Source organism: Buteo buteo, chromosome 1, assembly GCF_964188355.1.
Source record: "Buteo buteo chromosome 1, bButBut1.hap1.1, whole genome shotgun sequence".
Taxonomy (NCBI): domain Eukaryota; kingdom Metazoa; phylum Chordata; class Aves; order Accipitriformes; family Accipitridae; genus Buteo; species Buteo buteo.
Genome location: NC_134171.1, coordinates 71,179,773 through 71,200,589, shown reverse-complemented (window position 1 = coordinate 71,200,589; position 20,817 = coordinate 71,179,773). Strand labels below are relative to the sequence as shown.

The following is a 20,817-nucleotide window of genomic DNA, read 5'->3' as shown; positions in this document are numbered from 1 at the left end:
TGTAAAAATTTCTTTCAGATTGGATAAATAAAATATATTCTGCTGGTTCCTAACTTTGTCCGTCCTTCAGAAATAAAATAAATGTACAAAAATATGTCAGCAATACCACAAGAAGATGAAAAGAAACAAAAGTGCCAATTCAAAGTTTTCAGTCTGCCACATCTGTTTTTATTATAACAGCATACATTGCTTCCTTTGACATAAGCATTTATACACTGCCATACCAGTTGTCAAGTGAAGCATTATGTGGTTTTGATCCTCAGTGTGCAGTATTACTTTACAACACTGAAGAGACAGTCCTTTTCTCCAACATGTAAAGAAAATTCAGCTGTTGCTTAGCCTTACTCCAAATCCATGTCATCACATACAACTTTACAACATACTTTCAGGCTTGGTGAGGAAAGAAGCTTCCCTTGCAAAAATAAAGGAAAGCAATCAGGCAACACAGTCCAGCAACTACAGCAGACAACAAACTTCAGAAGGAACTCTACACAACCTGAAATCTTTGAGGATGCTTCTTCACTGCAGTACAGCTGCTTTGAGCAGCTGCAAGTGAGCTACTCTGGATTCTGGTTAGAAGTCCAGCTACAGGAACCCAGTCCTCTGTAGGGAGTGATCCACCCTGCTTCTTTGACATGTCATACAGCCTGGACAAGACTTCAGGGTCCCACAACTATGTTGCTATTACCACCCAAGCTAGTTGATGTTAACCAAGTGCATCTAAACAATAGTGCAGTTTTAGAGAGGCTGCATTAAGGAAGTCCCTTTCACAAACTTCTCTGGAGCCAGCTCTCTAATTATTTATAAGCTAATTGACTACGTGGCCATAGCCCTGTTGTCCATGAGACACTGCTAGTGAATAAAACTATTCATTTCTTCTTTAAGTGAAAATGTTACATAGTAAAGGCAATCATGATGAAGGTGCCAGGACAAGATGCAGTAGGGCGTTATATTAACAATAGTTACTCACAAAAGAAAAGACTGTCAATAGTTAGACTTGCAAGCAAAGCTATTGCTCTACTGTCTAACCGAACATCCTTTAAGACTCATTTGTCTGAAAAGATTTGTGTTCCCTTCCTTTACTTATGCCAAGGATGGAGCCTCCAGTGAAGGATGAGGAAGTGATGTAGTGTTGATCAATTTCACAAAGATTCCTAAAAAAACCAATACCCAAGGGAGCATGGCAGAAAGGTTTGAGCACTGTAGTACTCTCCATGTGTAGTGCTCAAATGAGGCAAAACATGGTCTTTAAAAGAAGTAGGCAGGGTATTAATGAGCTGCATGACTGTACTGTTGGATTTTTTTTTTAATCCCCCACCCCCATTAGGATACTAAACACTAGACTGATTCACAATTGGTTCCTGTTGCATAGGTGCCTGCCAAATGTTGAAAACGACTAGTGAGTCTCTGTCTAAAGAGTCCTCTACAAAAAAGTGGAAGCAAAGCACTCCTCCCTCCAATATACCAGAGGCCATCTTTTAGCAAAACAAAACCCACGCTCTTTGACATGCCTAAGAGGAAACCAGACTAAAATGTACTTCAAAGGCAAGGCAATAAGAGCAAGACACACTTTTAATCAAAGGAGAAAATAGATTTCTGCAATCCAGAACAATCACTTTTAGCCCCGTAATGATTAAATTTCCTAGTCAGGAAATGCATGATAAACGCTAAGTAATCTGCATGCAAGCTGTAGTTAGAGGGAGAAGATGTTCTAATATAAGTAAGACTTGTCTGAAAAGGTGGCAATTCTGGATTAATACCTAAAATAGAGATCCAAGTAAGAGACAATGCTTTAGTCCTCAGGGGATTTTTGAAACAGCCATTCTGACAAACAAATTAGGATTACTTTAATAGCATGGGACCTGCAAGAGATAGCAAAGTATAACCCCCTTCATAAGAAATTAAAAACATATATATTTGTGTATTTTCACATAAACAACAGAGTCCAGGAATAATAAAAGTTCACAGATCAAGGGTTGTGTCAGAGGACAAGTTTCAAGGAATCCACCTCCCATGAACATTTTGGAGTAGTTTACTCACATAACCTGAAGAAATAATCTTTACTCCTAAACTTCTCCAAAATGTATGTCTCAGCCATGAGAACTCTGTTGGTACAGACACACAGCCTTTCAAAAAGTACAGGGTAATAAATACCATACTGACTGTAGCTGTTTTGACACACTTAGATGTCATTTTAAAGTTACATGCTTAAAGTAGCATATATATTTGTATTTCCAGTTTCTTCAAAATCAACACTGAGCTCGTCTCTCAAAATACTGGCCTGTAATTATTGCTCTAAATTGTTAACTCATAGATCTACAAAATGTCTGCAGCTTGTATTTTGAGGCATATCTAAAAGGGGAGGCATTAACAATTAGCCCAGCATACTGCATGCTAAACCAGAAGGTTGGCTCCTTATATTGTAAATTGACTGTCATTCCAGCAGAAGTTTCCTCAAAGGTGAAAAACTGCTGTTTACACATTACAATACTATGCTTGAAACTGCCTTGGTTTTGATGTGTTGACATACATAAAGACATAGCTGACTTCTTCCCAGAGAAATAATTTTAAATTATGTCAACTCCTTTGTACAAAGAAATTTTAGTAAAAAATTAAAAGGGAAAAAAAAAATCCTTCATTTTGTAGAGAGACTCCCTGGCAGATTTGAGATTTAAATCCAGGATGACCTTAGGTATTGCTGCTCTTCATCTCAATGTGAGCACATTCAGATCTCAAAGTCGAAAACAGTACTGGCCCATTTTAGTTTTTAAAGCAGCTCATTTACAATCCTACAGCCAACAATCCTCAGCTTCTTCAGTGTGAAGAAGTCTGGTCTTCAAAGAATGCCAAGACCAAATTCTTCTTAACTCATCATAATGTAATTCTGTACATTATTCTGATTCCCTCAGAAATCAATTTTATATGCAACAGGATTTCAGATTAAAGTGTCAGCTTTAACTTCTTTTGAACATTGGAACATATATTTCACAAGATAGAGAGGCGCTTTTTTTTAAATTTAGTTCAATGTATTTAATTTCAGTTTCATATTCCACATAACAGGGAAAAAACACACTATAAATATGGTTAATCACTGTAATTAAAGTATCCGTAACAGTACTAGAAACTTTATTATCCAGAGGAGGTGGGACTAAAACAATGAAGAAAAGCATTCCTAAGCATTTTGTTTTCAGCAAAGCCCTTCCAAGCACCTTAGGTTGGTCTGCTTGTCATACTGCATCCACTGCTGTGTGGGATTTTGTGGTGCTGCATTTAGGAGAATTCTATTTTTTTCAGGGCCTGCAGGGGAACCTCATTTTTAAGTCAAATTTCACTGCAGGACATGCATTTCAAAACTTCCTAAAATAAGTACATCTATAACTAATGTGTTCAAAAAGAGAGGATGACTTCAGTCCTCTATTAATTAGATGTTTTGCTTTTTATGGAACTTCTGTTTCCACATATGAGGATTAAAAATAAAGTCCATTGGGAAACACTTTATAACATGAAAGTATTACTGCAATTATTTCTATATGCACATTTAGAGATGTATTTAACAACTGCCATTTGAAAGACAAATGTTCAGTTAATGCAGTGCAGTACCGTTAGAGTCAAAAAAGTCAAGAGCTACCATGCTTTGAATTACTTAAAAATGTTTCAGTTAACATATTATTGGCCTGACAAAATATAATTGTTTCATGTCTGTTTAGTCATTACCATTCTGCACAACATTAAGCATGAGCTACATGACTACTGTAATCTGTAAATAATTTGCTTGCTTTTTGTCTCCCACATGATCTATACTCTTTTAGAATTTTAAGGTGACTTCATCTTCAAGGAGAAAGACACACAAGGAAAGAGATTCAAGGAATTCTCTAGACAATTCTTCATGAAGTGTTTTACAGACTGGGCTGAAGGTTAGAAAAGACCAACTGCAAAAAGTGACAGCAAAAAGTCGAGCGTAAACTCACAAAAAGACAGAGATGTCCACAAGTGGGTTTTAAACAGAACACTCCAAGCCTCCACACACCTGCTACCCATCTTTGGAGATATTTAAAGTCTCCAGGTATTTAAGCTTTCAACTGTAAGAGGTCCCTACATGCCTGCAGGTTGGCTTCTGGGCACATCCCAATGCCTCTGCCTTGACAATGCTGAGCAGCTCCGAGCCTATCTCTAGCCCTGTCAGGATTTGCAAACCACACACCTATCTTGACAGCCTCAGGCTGGCAGGCAGTGGCAGGGCACAGCTGCTAGTCCACGCTCTGCAAAAAAATCACTGTTGATTTCCTTCACAACAGACCCAGCGGGAGGCCAAAGGAGAAATGGTGCCAGTGCCCCTTTTAATTCAACAGAGCACTGGACCAGAAAGAGGTCAGATACAAGGCACATTCACAGGTTTATCATTCTGCCCACCTCTAACATAGCAGCTACAAACCACAAAAAGTTGCCAATTAGCACATAAGAGAGTGCATACAAGCAGACACACAAGTCTTCCTCTTGAAGCTGTCCCAACTTCATTTAAAAAAAAAGAAGACTTACAGGCAGCAGGTGTAGAGGCGACAAAAGGTAATCTGAAAAGTAACATCAATATTTTACATACAATATTTTACATTCAATTGTCACTGAATTTGGGTCACTGTCTATGGTGACTCCAGAACTCAGGTCTAGCCCACTGGAAAAACGGCACTACTCACTAAACAGTCATCCTCAGCTCATTTTGTCTGTGACCCAAAATTCTTTTATTTGTGGAGAAAGAGGAAAGAGTTTCATCTCATGGCAAAAACATCCATTTCAATTTTATTCCTGGCCAACACCACTGCTGCAAATACACATTCAGTAAACATTCTACTTTAAGCTTGCATTTTGCAAGTATTCCACTAGTAGGTCTTCCCTGTGAGAATATACAGAAAAAAATAAACAAAACTTTCCATGCAAACGTACAAAAATATCCATAAAAATGACAACCAATAAGATATTATCCCAGGCCAAGAGCATTCATAAAACTTTAATTCCACATTTGCCCAACTCTTTCCATTCTTTGCCCAAAAAGCAAGGCAATTCAGGCTGCTGTTACATCCTTATGTGAGGCACATACAACCTAAAGGATTTAATAACAATGCAAGAGAGGAAGTTACCTAAAACTGCTTGAGTCCACATAGACAACAACAATTTTAAACAGTCTACTTTCAATATAATTATGAGGGATTATTTAGAGATCCTGAAGAATTTCTAGATCAAGGCAACATACGGTACAGAATGTGACAAGAGTCCATTGCAAACCAATCACTAACAGCAAGCTCTAAGAAGCCTCAAAAATCCTATTGGAAAGTTACATGACAAATCCCTGCCACGTAGATCACAGAATCAGTCTTGAGCTTACCTACTCAAACCCTCATGCCCAAATCAGGGTCAGCTACAGCAGGTTACCCAGGACTGCGTCCCATTGGGTTTCGACTGTCCCCAAGGATGGAGACTTCACAACCTCCCTAGGTCATCTGTGCCAGTGTTTGACCAACCTCACAGTAAAAAAAGTTGGAGTGGGGTGGGGGGGATGTTCTGATTGGATTTCCTGTGTGCTTAACTTCAGTCCATAGTCTCTCATTCTTTCGCCGGGTATAACTGAGAAGAGTCTGGCTCCCTCGCCTTCAATCTCTCCCACCAGGTATTTAGACACATGGATAAGATCCGCCATGAGCCTTCTCTTCTCCAGGCTGTGCAGTCCAAGGTCTCTCAGCCTCTCCTCATGAAGGATGCTCCAGTTTCTTAATAATCTCCAGTCCCTTAATCATAAATGTTACTTTTGGCATCCCAACTGAACCTGTCCAAGAATTCCAAAATACAAGCTATTTCTTGTACCTACTAGAAGAAATCCCAGGATTGTAAGGGGCACTGGACAGCAGCAGAGAAAATCAAGATTTCAGCCACTGAAGCACAAAACCAGGAATGCTGATAATGGCTCTTAAGCAAATTTAGTGGGATATACAAGTCGGGTTTTTTTAAGTAGAAATAAAGTTTAAAAATTTAGTGCTACCAGACATTGCAGTTTGACAAAAAAAAGCCCCTCTATTGGGAGAAGCAGTGTAGTTTTAAAGGATTTATGAAAATGTAGTTCATTCTTAGTAACAAAGCTGTGGAGTAGACTAACGTCTATCGCTGAAAATATTCTGCAGGCACTGTATGCCTTCTAAGCCTCCCTGACAATACCACGGTCAATGAAATTAAAAAAAAAAAAAATAAAATAAAAAAAATCAATCATATCCTGAATAGTTAAAATGTCAGCTTCCTGGGAGGTAGGGAAAGGTTGGAAGAAGGCAGAAGCGCCAGGACTGCCATCCAAATCTCTGTTGTAGGTAAGGAACTCTTATAGAGCTTTCTATAAGAACAAAGGAATAACTCATCCCTGTTTGGCTTGTTGCTCTCTGTGTATAAATGCCTGCAATAGAAATTACTCTCAATAAGGATCTAAATAGTCCTCTGCATTCAGACCAGTTTCCTGGATCCACAGAGGAATCAGTCATGGACTCATTATGTATCAGGTAAGCACAAAGCCATCAGGTCATATAAGAGCTGTACCTGTGGACGTGTTGGTCATGCAATGGGAGAGTGGGCTCAGTGCCAGTCTCATCTAGGAAGATGCTGCCCACAAAAACTCCTTCCATAGCAAAGAACTGCTAGGTAAGTCATTGTTCTCCCCTTCCCAGCTCAGCCACTGAACTCACACATACCTCTGCCACTCGCTCTATTCCACCACTCTGACACCCTAAAGACAAAAGGTGTAATAGGCTACGTGCACGCGTACACACAAACACCCCCCCACACACAAATCAAGTCTCCCTCTACATGGGAGGCATGCTAGGGAATCTGAAGAGACTCATTTGAGAGAATAAGGTTCAAAAATTGAACTGGAAAGAGTACAGTTTGGCAAGACAAATAGGAGAAAGTATGCACAGTAGGCGGTATATTTTTGGGGAGAAGCAGGAAGAGAAAAATAATGAGGAAAAAGAGCAGCACTATGTGCCAAAAATAACTTCTCTCTAACTTAATGATCTTTAATCCTACATTCCTATGAACTAGCTTAAAAATACCCTAGAAACACAAGTTTTCAGTTTCATCAGAATAATTTAAAAGTTTGTCATGCTAAGTAAGACCGAGCTGTTGTAATTAATCTGCTTCCAGTACCCAACCTCACTAGGGCACTGAACTAGCACCCAAGCTCACAAAAAACATTATCATTTTCAACATAGACACAACCTTATCCCTTTGAAATTTTGCATAGAAGGAATTTTGCAAACATGAGACAACATTTACAAAGTCTATGAGAAAAATGTGAAGTAGACAAAAAAGTATCATTTTCAATATCAAGAAGAAACTCATTTTACTAAGAAGCCTACCAGTTTTATTTAAGATTTGAAAAAGAAAGGTTCTTCCTAGTCTTATCCTCCTTTTTCCCTAGCCTTGTAGATGTGGCAGTTTGCTAACTCTGACAAGATTTCAGAATTTGTACATTTCTGACAGAATTTAATCCTATTATCTGCTGCATCACTCGAGAACTAAGATGATAAAACCCTGCCTCTCAGAATTGTTAAATTCAAAAAAACCCTTTCAACTGTTAAATAGCTTTTCAAATTCAGGTATCTACAAACTCCTCTCTAAACAGATTAGCCATAGCTATTCAAAATTTATCTCTAGATAAGCGTTCATATCAAAACATGTGAGAGTTGCTGTGAGAATCTTTATTCTATTAGATTTAAAAGTTTCCCTTAGTTGCAGCCCTGATTTATACACATTTGTATTTACAAGGCTGTCATCCACTTTCTCCTGGTAGTTCAACTCCAATCTTTTTTTTTTTTTTAAAAGCAAAAGCTTCCAGAAACAGAAGATACTTAAATTTCATAGAACAGAATGGAAGAAAACTGCCTGAAACCCAGTTTGCACCTGGGTTTACTAATACTGATACCCCAAAATATCCTCATGCTACTTACTACTCACATCAGTACATCAGTGGATTCCTCTACTCCATCATAGTGGAATATGCTCAATCAGTAATGATTTAGTCCCTCATGGCTGGTAGATCATGTGCTCTGACCCACTTCAGAGCAAATAAACATCCCTGCATTTAATGAGCCCTCTGTGGTGACTCATTGCTACATAGCATAACCTACACAGAAATTGAATTTACACAAGTCATAGCTGTTTAATAAGTATCATTAAGTAGCAGTGGATGCTGACAAGTTAAAAATATTTCTGTGACTACTTCTATCACAAATTACTTCTTACTGACACTGAAATTAAGTAGATAACTCAGTTAACAAAAATGATTAATGCTATACTAGATACAATGGGTTGTCAGCAATGAAACAAATTTTCATATATATTAACTACATATATAGAATAGATATCTATATAACTCTGTATATGGATATATAGATAATCTACAAAGAAATATATTTTAGGTGTAAAGTATATTGCATTATAGAAAGAATTTTTCAGATTCTCTCAGTGTGTGAGAAGCAGGCAGAACACTAATGGAACATCTTCCCAAATTTCATAACTGAGGATTTTTGAGTCCTTGCATATTCAGCGATACAATTAATACAGAGTAATATTTAAGGTTCATGACAGCATGCTGCTTCTCTAGCTGCAATGCAAATGAAGACAATCCCTGCCCTAAAGGGATTGAAGGATAGATTTCTAAAATTACAGTAGTGCCTATAGATACAGATTTGAAAATCTGGCCTAATTCTCTAGGTCTCAAACCCAATATATCTGGAAAAACTGAACAAGGATATGAATTTTGAAAGGACTATGGTTTTGAGCTTCTTGGTGGTCTTCCCTCCATTTACTGGATTTGTTTTTTTCAAAATTTTTTTCCCTGTATACATAACACATTCTTAAAAGAGGTTTTAATACAGTGAACATTGTAGGTTAGCAAACCATGATGGTATAATACATTATGCATAAAGTGAGGCTGAATATAATGAATGAAATTTGAAAGACAAACAGAGAATGCAGGCTGACACTGCCAAATGGAATGGGACAACCTTCTGCAAGAAGGAGGCCGAATATGCTTGAAACAAGTGTCATGCAAGACTAAAAGATGGCAAGATTTTAAAGGGAAAACACACCCATACATTCCCTTTGTACTTTTAGTTACTTCAGTAGTGGCATTATGACTACTTCATTACAACAAAATGGCCTAAAATTACAACATCATAGTGGTAATATCCAGACAGTTTTGGCAATACCACTGAAAAAGAGAGTCCTTTTCTCTGACAGGGTATGCAGCATGCAAAATTCAGGAGCGATGCTTTACTTTTGAAGAGGTGCACAATGCCGAAGGAGCAGACCTTCAGAAAGATGTCTAGAAAAACAGTTACATTTAGTTTGGCAAGGGTTATGACAGAATCCCAAAAGCCTTCTCAAAAGCTAACAAAGTACTGTGGGAGGAGAGGTGGATAAAGAAGGATGTGGAGTCTTGGCAAATCCACCCTCAAATCACTTTTCAGCAGTGTACACATAATGTCTGCATATAATAAAGAAAGCTTACTATGAGTGCCCCAGAATGCAGAAGCACAGTAAGGAGAGCTTACTCTCCTCAGGGGTCACTAATTCAACATCACTCAATTCTAGGTGATCCCACTTCCCAGTTTGCTCAATACAAGTTATCCTGTTCCATCACCAAACGCTGCCAAAAGAGAGGTGACAGTATGACATGAAAGGTGATAGATGACCTTAGAACATTTGTGGAAGACAGTTTCACTTGTTGCTTTAACTGCACTTAAAACTGACTGAAAGTTAGCTCAAGCTCACCTGCATAAGGTGGAAGAAAAAGGAAACTCCTATAGGAGTTAGTTCAAAAGCACAAGTCCTAAGTCAAAACTACTCAAAACATGCCAACACAGTCTATTAGACTGGGCTCGAAACTGCCACCTCTTTGCGAGGATCCCTTCTGTCAAAAAAAAAAGTTAATCCTAGCAACACTGATTTGCCAAGAATAAAATGCATGTACAGCATCTTATGCTGTAGTGCAAAAGTCTCAAAACAGGCAGAAGCCCAATAAGTAGTTCCCAGAGGACAAAAGAGCATTCTTTCCAATCACATGATACCTTTTCTACTTAATTTCTTCTGCCCAATTTAACTTGTCTTTTATCTATTCTTTGTTGTTGTTGGGAAGAAACAACATCTAATATACATCAGCAAAACTAGGAAAAAACCTAACTAGCTAGTTTGGTTAAGATGAAATTTGCATGGGAGCAGAACAAATTAGTGTAAAATTCAGCAAACCGTTTCAACAAAAAAGGGTGAAATATAAAAAATAAACAAAATTTTAAAAAGCACAAACCCACCCTTCATTTTTATATTTTTGCTAATATTGTTCCTAACATGGCTAACACTTAACTTTTTTTGAGGGATAAACACCCTTCAGCATAAAGCGACACTTTCATTTTGATTCACAGAGAAGTGATCACTTTTTACATTTACTCAAAAGTGTGAGGATGACTTTTTTTTTTTAATTTGGCTAACACAACAAAGTATCAGTTATTCACTAACTTGCAACACGATGCAGAAGGATAACTGAGTTAGATGGGAAAACTCTGCTGGGATCAGGACTCTGACTCCAAGTTTGTGGTATGGATAAAAATAGTATTCCTGCTTATCACTCTTCTAGGAACAGCTGATGCTGAAAAAGCTCCAGATTATGTTTCAGAATTGGAAAAATCATTTAGTCATGGTCTTTGAGCAGCACTGATGTACCATTTAGGTTCAGTATGCAAAGTTAAATCTGCTTCAAGACCTTTTCCAAGGAATGCCTTCACAATACTACTCTGGGAAAAATACGACAGTGAAGAATAAACACTTCTGCATTTACATGTAGACAGCTCTCGTATCAACCCACTATTTGGTAAAATGAAAAAATAAATAATGCTAAAAGGTTTAATTTTTAATTCTTTCAACTACTTGCTGAAGTTTTCTATGAATTGTGCACTATTTAATGAGATTTTGTAAAAGGACATAACAGTGAGATTTACATTATTCTATACCTTGAAAAGTACCTAGAAGTTATGCAACAGTAGGACAGTCCATCGAACTTCACTGCCCTAACATACTTCCCAAGAAACTGAAAGCTTTTTGAGATGCTAGACAGGTGCTCTCATTAAAATTAGTACCTGAATATGCCTCCAACATGTGCAGAGACATTCCTTTCTATACAGTTATCTAGATTATTATACTACATCCAAAACTGCAGTATCCTTTGCTCTCTCTTCACAACTCTAATCAATTAGACAAATTCAAAAACACTGAAACATGTCAAATTAATTCTACCGGTCATTGAGAAAATAACAAACTTTCCTTTTAGACTATTTTTTAAGTGTATTTCTCCATATTAACATCATGTTCATTACTGAGTTCGTGTTTGAGCACTCTGACTACCAACTCGGCCTTCTGACCTGCTCCCTCATTTTTCTGATTATTGAGTTTTCTTGTGCTGCTTTGTCAGTTCACAATCAAGTAAACACAAATACCTTTAGAGGTACAAGCTCTTAAAAACTTCACAATAGTGTTCACCAATATGCATAATATAATTTATTTCCCATAACTATTACATAACACTTCGGCTAAGTTCACATATCACAAAGTAGCTATGCTGAAATCAATGTGAAGTCAGGAACCTACACCATATTTAGTTAGATCTGAGACTCAAGGGCTGAGATATTTTTAAAAAGCAACCAAAAACAATAACCCCAAAATAAACATCTGTAAAAGAACTAATCCTGTGCACTTCAAAATGATGGGAAAGATTCTTAGCATCTTCACTGTTTATTAGATTGGTTTGTTATTTAGGCCCAGGATCTGGTTTCATTCCTTTTGCTCTGTTCCTCCCCTCTACTCAGCACCCTGCACAGACTGACATGTGCTACCTCCTAGTGCTTCATAAAGCAGCATGCAAAACAGAATCACTGGAAAAGCCAAACAAGATAAAGTTTGAAAATTAAAACTTCCCAACAGTTACAAGGTTCAAAAACCGGCCATATTTCCAAAGAGTCCTCAGGAATATAAAAATCAAAAAATCTAAGTCTAAAGGAAGCTCTGGCTCCAAAATAAGGAGTGTTACAAGATCAGGTACACTCCTGAAAATGCCAAGTATATTGTAGTGGAAAGCTGTAATTCAGAAGAGTTTTATTGTTTGCCTTAACCTCAGGAAAAAAAAAAAAAAAAAAAAACACCAACAAAAAAACAAACCAACAAACAACTTTACTGAGCTTTAAAATAAAATAAGAAGGCAGCAATATTTTGGACATTTTATAAAGAGAACACTTTCCAGAGTGTTATGGATATAGAATGCAGCAAATTAGCTACCACAACAGAATACAAGCCCCTAGCATGACTTTAATAACATTGTTTCAAAATGTAGTTATCAGAACTTCAAACCGCTGAAGAGCAGTATTTAGATATACTGTCCCTAAATAAAACTCATATATTAGGCAGCACCCAAATATTATTTAAAAAGCTATATTCTATTTTAGTTACTGGAGAGTTCCATTTCTGAATCTTATTTATTGACCAACTAGTAGCAGAAGAGTTACAAATTACAACTATGTGATAATTGACAAATGTTTTTTAATATAGTTAAAAACATGTATGTATTAACCGATATAAGCAAATGTCTATTTGCACACATATATATGCTACTTAAGTAATACAATATTGTTTATATAATGCACGTGAACAAAATTATAGATCTCAGCCTTTCTTTCAAGTCTAGAGACCAGTTGTATAGGTTGTTAACTGTTAGATTTGCCTTCCAAATTCTAAATGACAAAGACCAGTCTAATCAAGTTGAAACACCTCTACCAAGCCCTAAGATTTGGTTACCTAAAGTTACGCACACATCACAGCAGCGTGCTTGCTTTGCAGCAAAGCTCGCTCCCTCACCCCTGCTTACCAATGCTTTGGTTCACCTCACAGGGGGTCCTTGGAAGTCCTTGATTAGCTAAAGCTAATGCCAAGTCTTTAATTCGACATGAACCAAACTTTGAAAAGGTGAGACCAGCCAACTCTCTGGCTCGGCTGGCACGGCAAGGCAGCGCAGGCTTCCCAGAGGCATGCACCAGCCTGTCCGAGCGGGAGTCCCTTCCAGCCCTACCAACAACCAGGTGAACAGCACAGAAGGCATCTTGACTGGCCGCCCTTGCGAGAGGTATTTTAACTGGCTGGTGGGGCCAAACAGCACATGCATCCTTCCCAGCTGGTCCTCTCTGATCAGCAAGAGGCATCGGCTGCGTGTGTGTACGTTTGTACACATGCGAGTAGCACGGTGGTGGTGAGTGGGGTGGCTGGAGCTAGGAAGTGTTGGCAGGGGTATGTTGATACTCCAGTAAGGATAACTGTTATGATAAAATTGAAGTCTTCCATGGACCAACTCAGTCACTGGAAGTGGATTCCCCCAATGCAAACGTGTTATGCTTAAATATTTAGTATTATTTTAGGATTAAGACACCAAGAATCAGCTTTGCACAGTTGCCTACGCTGCCAAATATCCCTGACTTACAACATTGGCAAGGAATAGCAGTGAAATACAAGAGGTTTACATTGTTGCTCTTATTTGTTACCTGAGCAGCAACAGAAGTCAATGTATAAGATAGCTCACAGAGCTGCAATGACTCAATCAATAATGCTGCAGAAAAAACCACGGAACACAAATTCCTACTAGAAACAGCCAAATGCAAAACACAAATAGAGCTCCGTCCAGCATAAGCCCAAACAAGTCTGAAAATGGCTTTACCTTGTTTTTACACTCCTGCCTGCTGGGGCACATTTATCACCGAAAGCAACTTCTCCTGAAGTACAGCTCATCTAATTTGCAGTCACTGCCTGTAGCACCTTCCTCCCTCTCCTACGCCACACCAGGGTCATTCTGGGAGTTTGTTATCACTGAAGCACAGCAATTACTAGCTATGCCCAAATACTACAGTCACATCACCTATAAAACGTGTATAGAAAGGCACAGAAAAGTTAAAATTGCTCTTAACAATTATTATAGCATGGTAACTCCCCAGCAGAGAACTAGGCCTTTCTTCCATGCCAACACTTAACAATTTCAGCAGAAATAGTCCCTACAGAAAAAAAAACCTGCTCGACAAAGTTTTTGTAATGCTGTAACTGTCTAGATTTTAGAAGGCATACAGGCAAAGCTACCCACATATAGTTAAGGGAATCTAAAAATTATTGTATCAGGCATAACTGCATCTGCCCCAAAGCGCACAGCTTTAGGGTATCAGCTTTTAAATCAGCACAGTTACAGCAGTGCACAAGCCAGCTGTAACCCAGTTCAAAGGACAGGGCCAGAAAACAGCCTACCATGATGGAATGAGCAAGGTGAGAATCTGCAGGTGTGTTCACTGATGCCAGCCCGTTTGCTGTGTTGGGGAGGGTTCTGAGGGAGATCTGTTTGTAGGTAATTTAAATTCTCCAAATAGTGGAGTCTGATTGATTTTTATATAATAACCTGCTTACAAATGTCGACATTTCCCTCTCCCTCCCTCTCACATACACACACACACTTTTGCAATAGATGTTTTAAAATGTTTCTGTGGGAGTAAATATAACAGATATTGAATAGCACTGAGTAAAACTTTCTCAGTGTACAGCTATACAACGAGATGCATATTAGCAGGTTATATGAATGCAAAAATCATAAAAAATTGGACAAGTTTTAGTCATTTCAGAATATACACAGCATATAGCATCAGATATTTCAAAAGATACATTATTTGCAAATGTGTTATTTTACCGCATACAGAAGCTGGGAATATTCATAGAATCATTTAGGTTAGAAAAGACCCTTAAGATCACTGAGTCCAATCGTTAATCAACTAAACCTAGCTATTATTCTGATTTCTGGTATGGAATTATTGTATTTAGTGCTTCTACAGCAAATAATTATTTCACTATTTCAAAAGCTTCAAAGTTTTTGCACTGAAAGAGGAATGACAAAGTTGAGAATTTTCCTTTCTAAATGGCACAGTTTGGGCTGCAAATATTGTGCATCTTTATCTTGTATTACAAATACATGATCATTCAATTAGCTTTCTTGACTTACTGAGCAATCTTACTTGGGCTGTATAACTCTGAATAGAGAGGGAGGCTTGAGCTGACAGAACATCTCCTGAAACAAAGTTCTATTATATACTATACCAATATACAGTTCTCATATACTAAATATATTAAGTATAAAAAGAGAAAAATCAGGTGAATGTTTATATTGACTCTTCTCTACAAAGTAGTAATCAACACTTTTATTTAAAAGTTTCTTCTAAAGGGACAGTACTTTTACCTGAATAAAATATCTTTTTAAAAACTCCATCTTAAATGTCTTGTCCCAAATACATAATATTTCATAAACAACATTCGCAAAGCTATTTGACAGATTTTCAGCTTGGTAGAGCAGCATAGCATTAGAGAATTCAATAGATCTTTAGCCTTTTCAACCAATCAAGAATCTAAAGTCAGCATTGCAGAGACATACACAGGCACATCTCCTACCTAGAGGAACCAGGGTTGTTCTACTTGTTTTAAAACAAGTAACATGTTACATTGTATAACACTATAGATATAAACTGTTCAGTCACACAGGGCATTGCAATTCCAAGAAGTCAAAATTGTATCTTACCAAGACTGAACTCCAGCTTTGGCTCATTTGCAATTCTCTGAATACCTTTCAAGGTTAAGAAAAAGAAAAAATTATTAGAAATAATTTTATTTCAATACCTAGCTTTTTAATATAGTAAAACTTTTGCGCGCCTAATTCATACCTCTACCTACCTGCCATTGCCACCAGGGTAACATTTTATGTTACAAACTTACAGAAAGAAAGACCTTTGTGTAAAATACTTGCCTGAAAAAAAAGACTACTTTTGAAGACCACTTCTTTCTTTTTAATAGAAACTTACTATTGCTGGTAAAGGAAACTAAGGAAAAAAACCCACCAGCCTTTCATGGATGGGTACTGGTAAGATGTTCATTCATAACAACTGACTATATATCTGTTGGAAAAATATTAAATCTAATGGCCCATTTTTAAGTAGGTATGTCATCCCATTAAAAATGGAAACAAAAAACATGGTCTGTGAAGGTATGTAAATCGGGTTAATATAGTAAAATATATCATCCTGTTATTGACCTACATATAAATTGTAAAGCAACAAAGCCAACTTCTTCTTGTTGGAAAATAGCACGTGAATCCCTTTTCTCATATACCAAGGACAATAAGAACATTTTAATTCCCTCCATTGAGGAATCATGTTCTAGCGCATATTTTACTGCAAAGGACAATATTTTCTTATTGCGCTAGGCTAAAGGAGTGCAACAAGAGAAATGTAGGAAGGATAGTTAAATAACACTGAGTTATTCACTCTCTGTAGGAAGTAATTGGATCACATCTACAGTATCAATGAACCTTGTAGAAATTAAACTGCCTCTTGTTGACATTTATGTATTGTCTCCAGTAAGCATTATTAAGTATTTGCCAGTATTGAAGAAACTGGTCAGATGGATAGTTGGTACATGAACTAGAAAGCAAGATTTTTGTTAAAAATTAAAAATAATTAAAAAAAAAAAAGAAAAAAACAACCACAAAAAAAACCATCAAAACTTATAGCTGTTCTTGCTCCATGAAAACTTGATGTTGCTAAATAGGACTAGTTTCACACTGTTCTCATTACTATAGCTAATCACTCAAGCCTACGCAAGAAAAATTACAGCTGCAGAGCTTAGAAAGGCTTGGTCAGTAAGAAATAACAAATAAGCGGGGGGGGGGGAGGGGGGGATAATTTTTTTTTTTCCGTTAATGGAGTTATAACAAATTTCCAAATTGAATTCTGCCACTAGCAGAGTCAGAATGGAACACATTGGTCTGGAACACCTTTATGAATATGATACAGACTTGATTAAGTAACTGGGCAACTGAAATACAGTGCCCACACTCCAGTGCACCAAACATGACTTAACATATGGCTACGTGCTTTCAAACACCCAGAGTGCTTTTATATCACAAAGAACAAATCTGTGATACTAAATTAAGTATCACTAAAGCTTTATACATTTATCAAAGTTATCAGGCAATATTTTTAATAGTAGTCCATATGTTCATATAGGACACAAATAAGGAAAAGAATATTGCTAACTAAACAATTTCTAAGTCTCATGAAGGAAACAGATTAGAGAGAAAAAGTCAGAAACACAGCAGTCACACATTTGTTCCCCTGAAGGTTATCTGCATAAATCAAAATATATCAGTTAGTGATATTAAAAGATAATCTTCAGTTTACTTCCTCTACAACTGCACTTTGTCAAGCAACAGGTTAAACAGCACTATGTACCCTGGTTGTTTCAGTATCTGTACTGCTACAGAGAATGGACCATTTTTATTGGACCCCTCAATAAAATGAGCATATGCGCTTACTCGTAAACTGTGGCTCTCCTAGACTGTCTATTTGGGATGAAGGGAGAAACTGTCGCGCTTCATCTGATGATCTCTCCTCTTTGATTTCCATGATCAACCTCCGGAGCTGCTGAATTTTATTCTGCAAACCTTCCGAGTTTGCCTCTCCCAGTGCCACAGCCCAAGATTCGCAATCTGGCTTTGATGCGGCTTCAACGTAAAGATCTGGTTCTCCGCTCTGAAACTCTGCACTCAGAAAACATAAACACAGTTTTTAGGAACTCCAATTCAAAAGTGGGATCATGAAAATATTGACGTCACACATAATTAAAACCACCACACACACGTTTCTTTTCATGGTCACAGAACCAAGCATCCCATCCACCTCATGGATCAAACCCCAGTTCTTTCATACTCAGTGCAGTACTAAGTCTATCCACAGAGTGGTTCCACAAGCAATCAACGTATTACTAAACTAGGTGGCAGAATCAAACCAAAAAGGGAAATCCTTTTTTAGCACAGATTTTGCAGCTTAGCAGGTAGCTATCAGAGCTGCTAACCTGAAAAATTATTTGATTTAGCAGGGGCAGCAGACATGGTTCTGACAGATAGTGGGATTCACCAGAATGAATGTGTCCATCATTTCATTTATTAGAGCTCTCCTTTATACTCAGTCTTTCATTCATCCTTGCCAGAATACTGCTCACCAACACATGCAGATAATTTAGCATGACATAGCTCCTCGGTGAAGACTCAACAGGTTGTACGTGGGAGCTTCTGACCTCATTACTATCCATGTGTCATTTGCTTTTCTGCCTGAAGTCTAATTGTTTAATGATCAAATTTTCTAAGAACAAAAGAAAAGGGGGGGGGGGGGGGGGGGAGAAGCTGAAGCTCCCAATGAATCCAGGTAACTAGCAAGGGTCCACTGTTTGATTAAGATTAGAACAGGAAGAAAAAGCAGCTCTTAGGCATTTAAAATTCTGCGGTATAGATGGCTTCACAGTGTCACAAATTCAGTGTGACATTTAGTGTGACACACACTGAGAAGAACAAACTGGGAAAGAAAGAAAAATCAATGCTGCTTTAAAAGAAGTTACCAACTGATTTAGAAACATAAAACTCTAAAACACCTGTGCTATTGTATTAATAAGGACTAAAGTATTTGGTTGGACATCAAAATCATTTTGACCTAAATAAGCTGTAGGCCATATTACTGGATGAAATGGAACACTTAAATGTTTTCATACTCAGTTTGAAAATCCAAGTAACATAGAAAAGTTTTTTCAACACAAAGTGAACTTAAATTCCCTTTTACTAACTTGAGTATCTAACCTTGGGCACTTACCCACATGTTATTCTAAGCCCATTTGCACTTCATAAACTGAGCATCTGCCACTTACAATTAACTCTCCTTTTATTGTTATGGGGGGAACAAAAGATGCAAACCTCAAGTCTGGAAGCCTCTTAAAACTGTGCTGGCACAAATCCTGGTAGAGGTGGGACAAGGTTTTTGTCTGGGGGTGGATCTAAGGAAATCTAAATGTGTGGCTGCAGGAGCTGCTAAGAATGCTGGATAAGATTTCACATACTAGTTGGACTATAGAATTCATGAGGAAAGACTGGAAAGAAGAGCAGAAAGTGGGGGAACATCTTCCTGGCTTCACAAGCAATTTAAGAAGTGCTAATAAGGTTTCAAATTCTTTCCTCTAGCCCTGGCTCAGTCAGAAAACAAGATATTCTGTTCTTGAGACAAGAATATTCAAAATCTGAGGGAGCTGCAGATGTTAATCACATCCTTGTTTACACATAAAATATGTACTTGAGTGACCAAACCTGAACAAGCTGAGCTTTACTGTTTGTTAAAGATGACTTTAGAGACATAGAACTTTCAGCTGTAAGCTCTCATGTGATCTGCTACTGCATCTGAGCCATAAAGGCAGGAACCTTGAAAAAAATCAGTAATTAGAAGAGCTAATAACTTTTCTGCTGCTCTGGTAAGATCTGCAACAGCACAGTGGTCTACTCCCTTCTGTCACTAACCTTGGTGATTCCGAAATTTGTTTTTATTTCATAGTATTTTGGAGCTACCAGCAGAAAAAGGAGGAAAAAAAAAAAAAAGGCATGTAGTCAACCAGCATCAAGACCAACATTAACCAGCAATCATCCTAATTAAAAAAAAAAAGTATATGTGTATATATTTACAGGCATACAAAACATCTTATACCATTCAGTCTTCAAAAGCACAGACAATTTTAATAAAAGCAGTTAGGATACCTTAGCTAAGGAAAGAATGTCAGACAAACAAGCCAACACTTAACAATGAAAAAACAAACATATCAAGGTGTTCTTTTCTTTTTACTCTTTATTTTAAAATGTAAATAGGAACAGTGATCTTGTCTTGAAATATCCTACCACTAGCTAGATAAAAAACATCTGCTTTGGGAGGAAATCAGTGTTTTGCAATTGAAATCATGCTATTTATATTTACCTCTTAGCTGTGGAAATCAGACTGCCAAGCACAAAAGGAATACTGAATCACCCTTAATATGCAGGGAACCAGAAATGGATAGTGAAATGCAGTAGGAGTGGGCATAATCGACTTTATTCTGATCTAAGAGGTGCTAGTTTTAAGATCTGGAAATTCATTCTAAACTATCACTTCAGAACACCACAGTCTGCTATATTTAGGTCTTTGGAGTACTCTGACAGCTAAGTTAAATTCTGAAAAGCATATGAAAATACCTGAAAAATATTCTTCACTACAAACATGCAAAGTTTTATTCTGCAGATCCAACAGTTGGTGACTTATGTATTTCCTGTACTCTTTCAATGCATGTTTACATACAAGTTAACATACTAGAAGAAACACAAATTATGTCCAAAATGCACATTGGCAAAAAAGTCTGTTGCAATAAAGGAGCACACAGGCTTATTTATATAATAAAGATCATCATCTCTCTGCTCTTCTCTCCCAGACTGTTATGTTGACTATTACTTTAAATCAGCTGCATACAGTAAACCCTAACAAGCTCAGACACTTAATTCCAAGTTTCAGTAGGGAGACAAAACTTAGCTGAAATGAATCTTTCTGAAAATACAACTAACAGATCCACAAATGTAATTAAGGCCTCAAATGAGTGGCAGACATATCAGCAGAATTATATTTGTATTGAAACATCTTAAACGCAGGAGTATCTCACGGATAGACAAAAGTACTTTATACTTTACAGCTAAGGACTTACTGTAGAAAATACAAGTACACAAGCATCCTTTGTCATGCTGTTATTGCTGACATGAGTTACCACGAGTTAGTTTTGGAAAAAAATCCTGACCTTTTGAGGACGTTTACTGTTGACTTCAATAAGACCCATGCT

General features: G+C 37.4%; 1 protein-coding gene across 1 annotated transcript in view; it reads right to left on the bottom strand.

The window, feature by feature from the left end:
- Positions 1–20,817, bottom strand: part of INPP4B (inositol polyphosphate-4-phosphatase type II B) — a 381,542-nt gene that overhangs the window by 232,067 nt on the left and 128,658 nt on the right. The window contains exons 6-7 of the mRNA XM_075035790.1: positions 17,462–17,686; positions 15,671–15,715 (exon numbers count right to left, since the gene is read on the bottom strand). Of these exons, the coding sequence (XP_074891891.1) occupies positions 15,671–15,715; positions 17,462–17,686 (270 nt within the window). The remainder of the gene's footprint in view (positions 1–15,670; positions 15,716–17,461; positions 17,687–20,817) is intronic.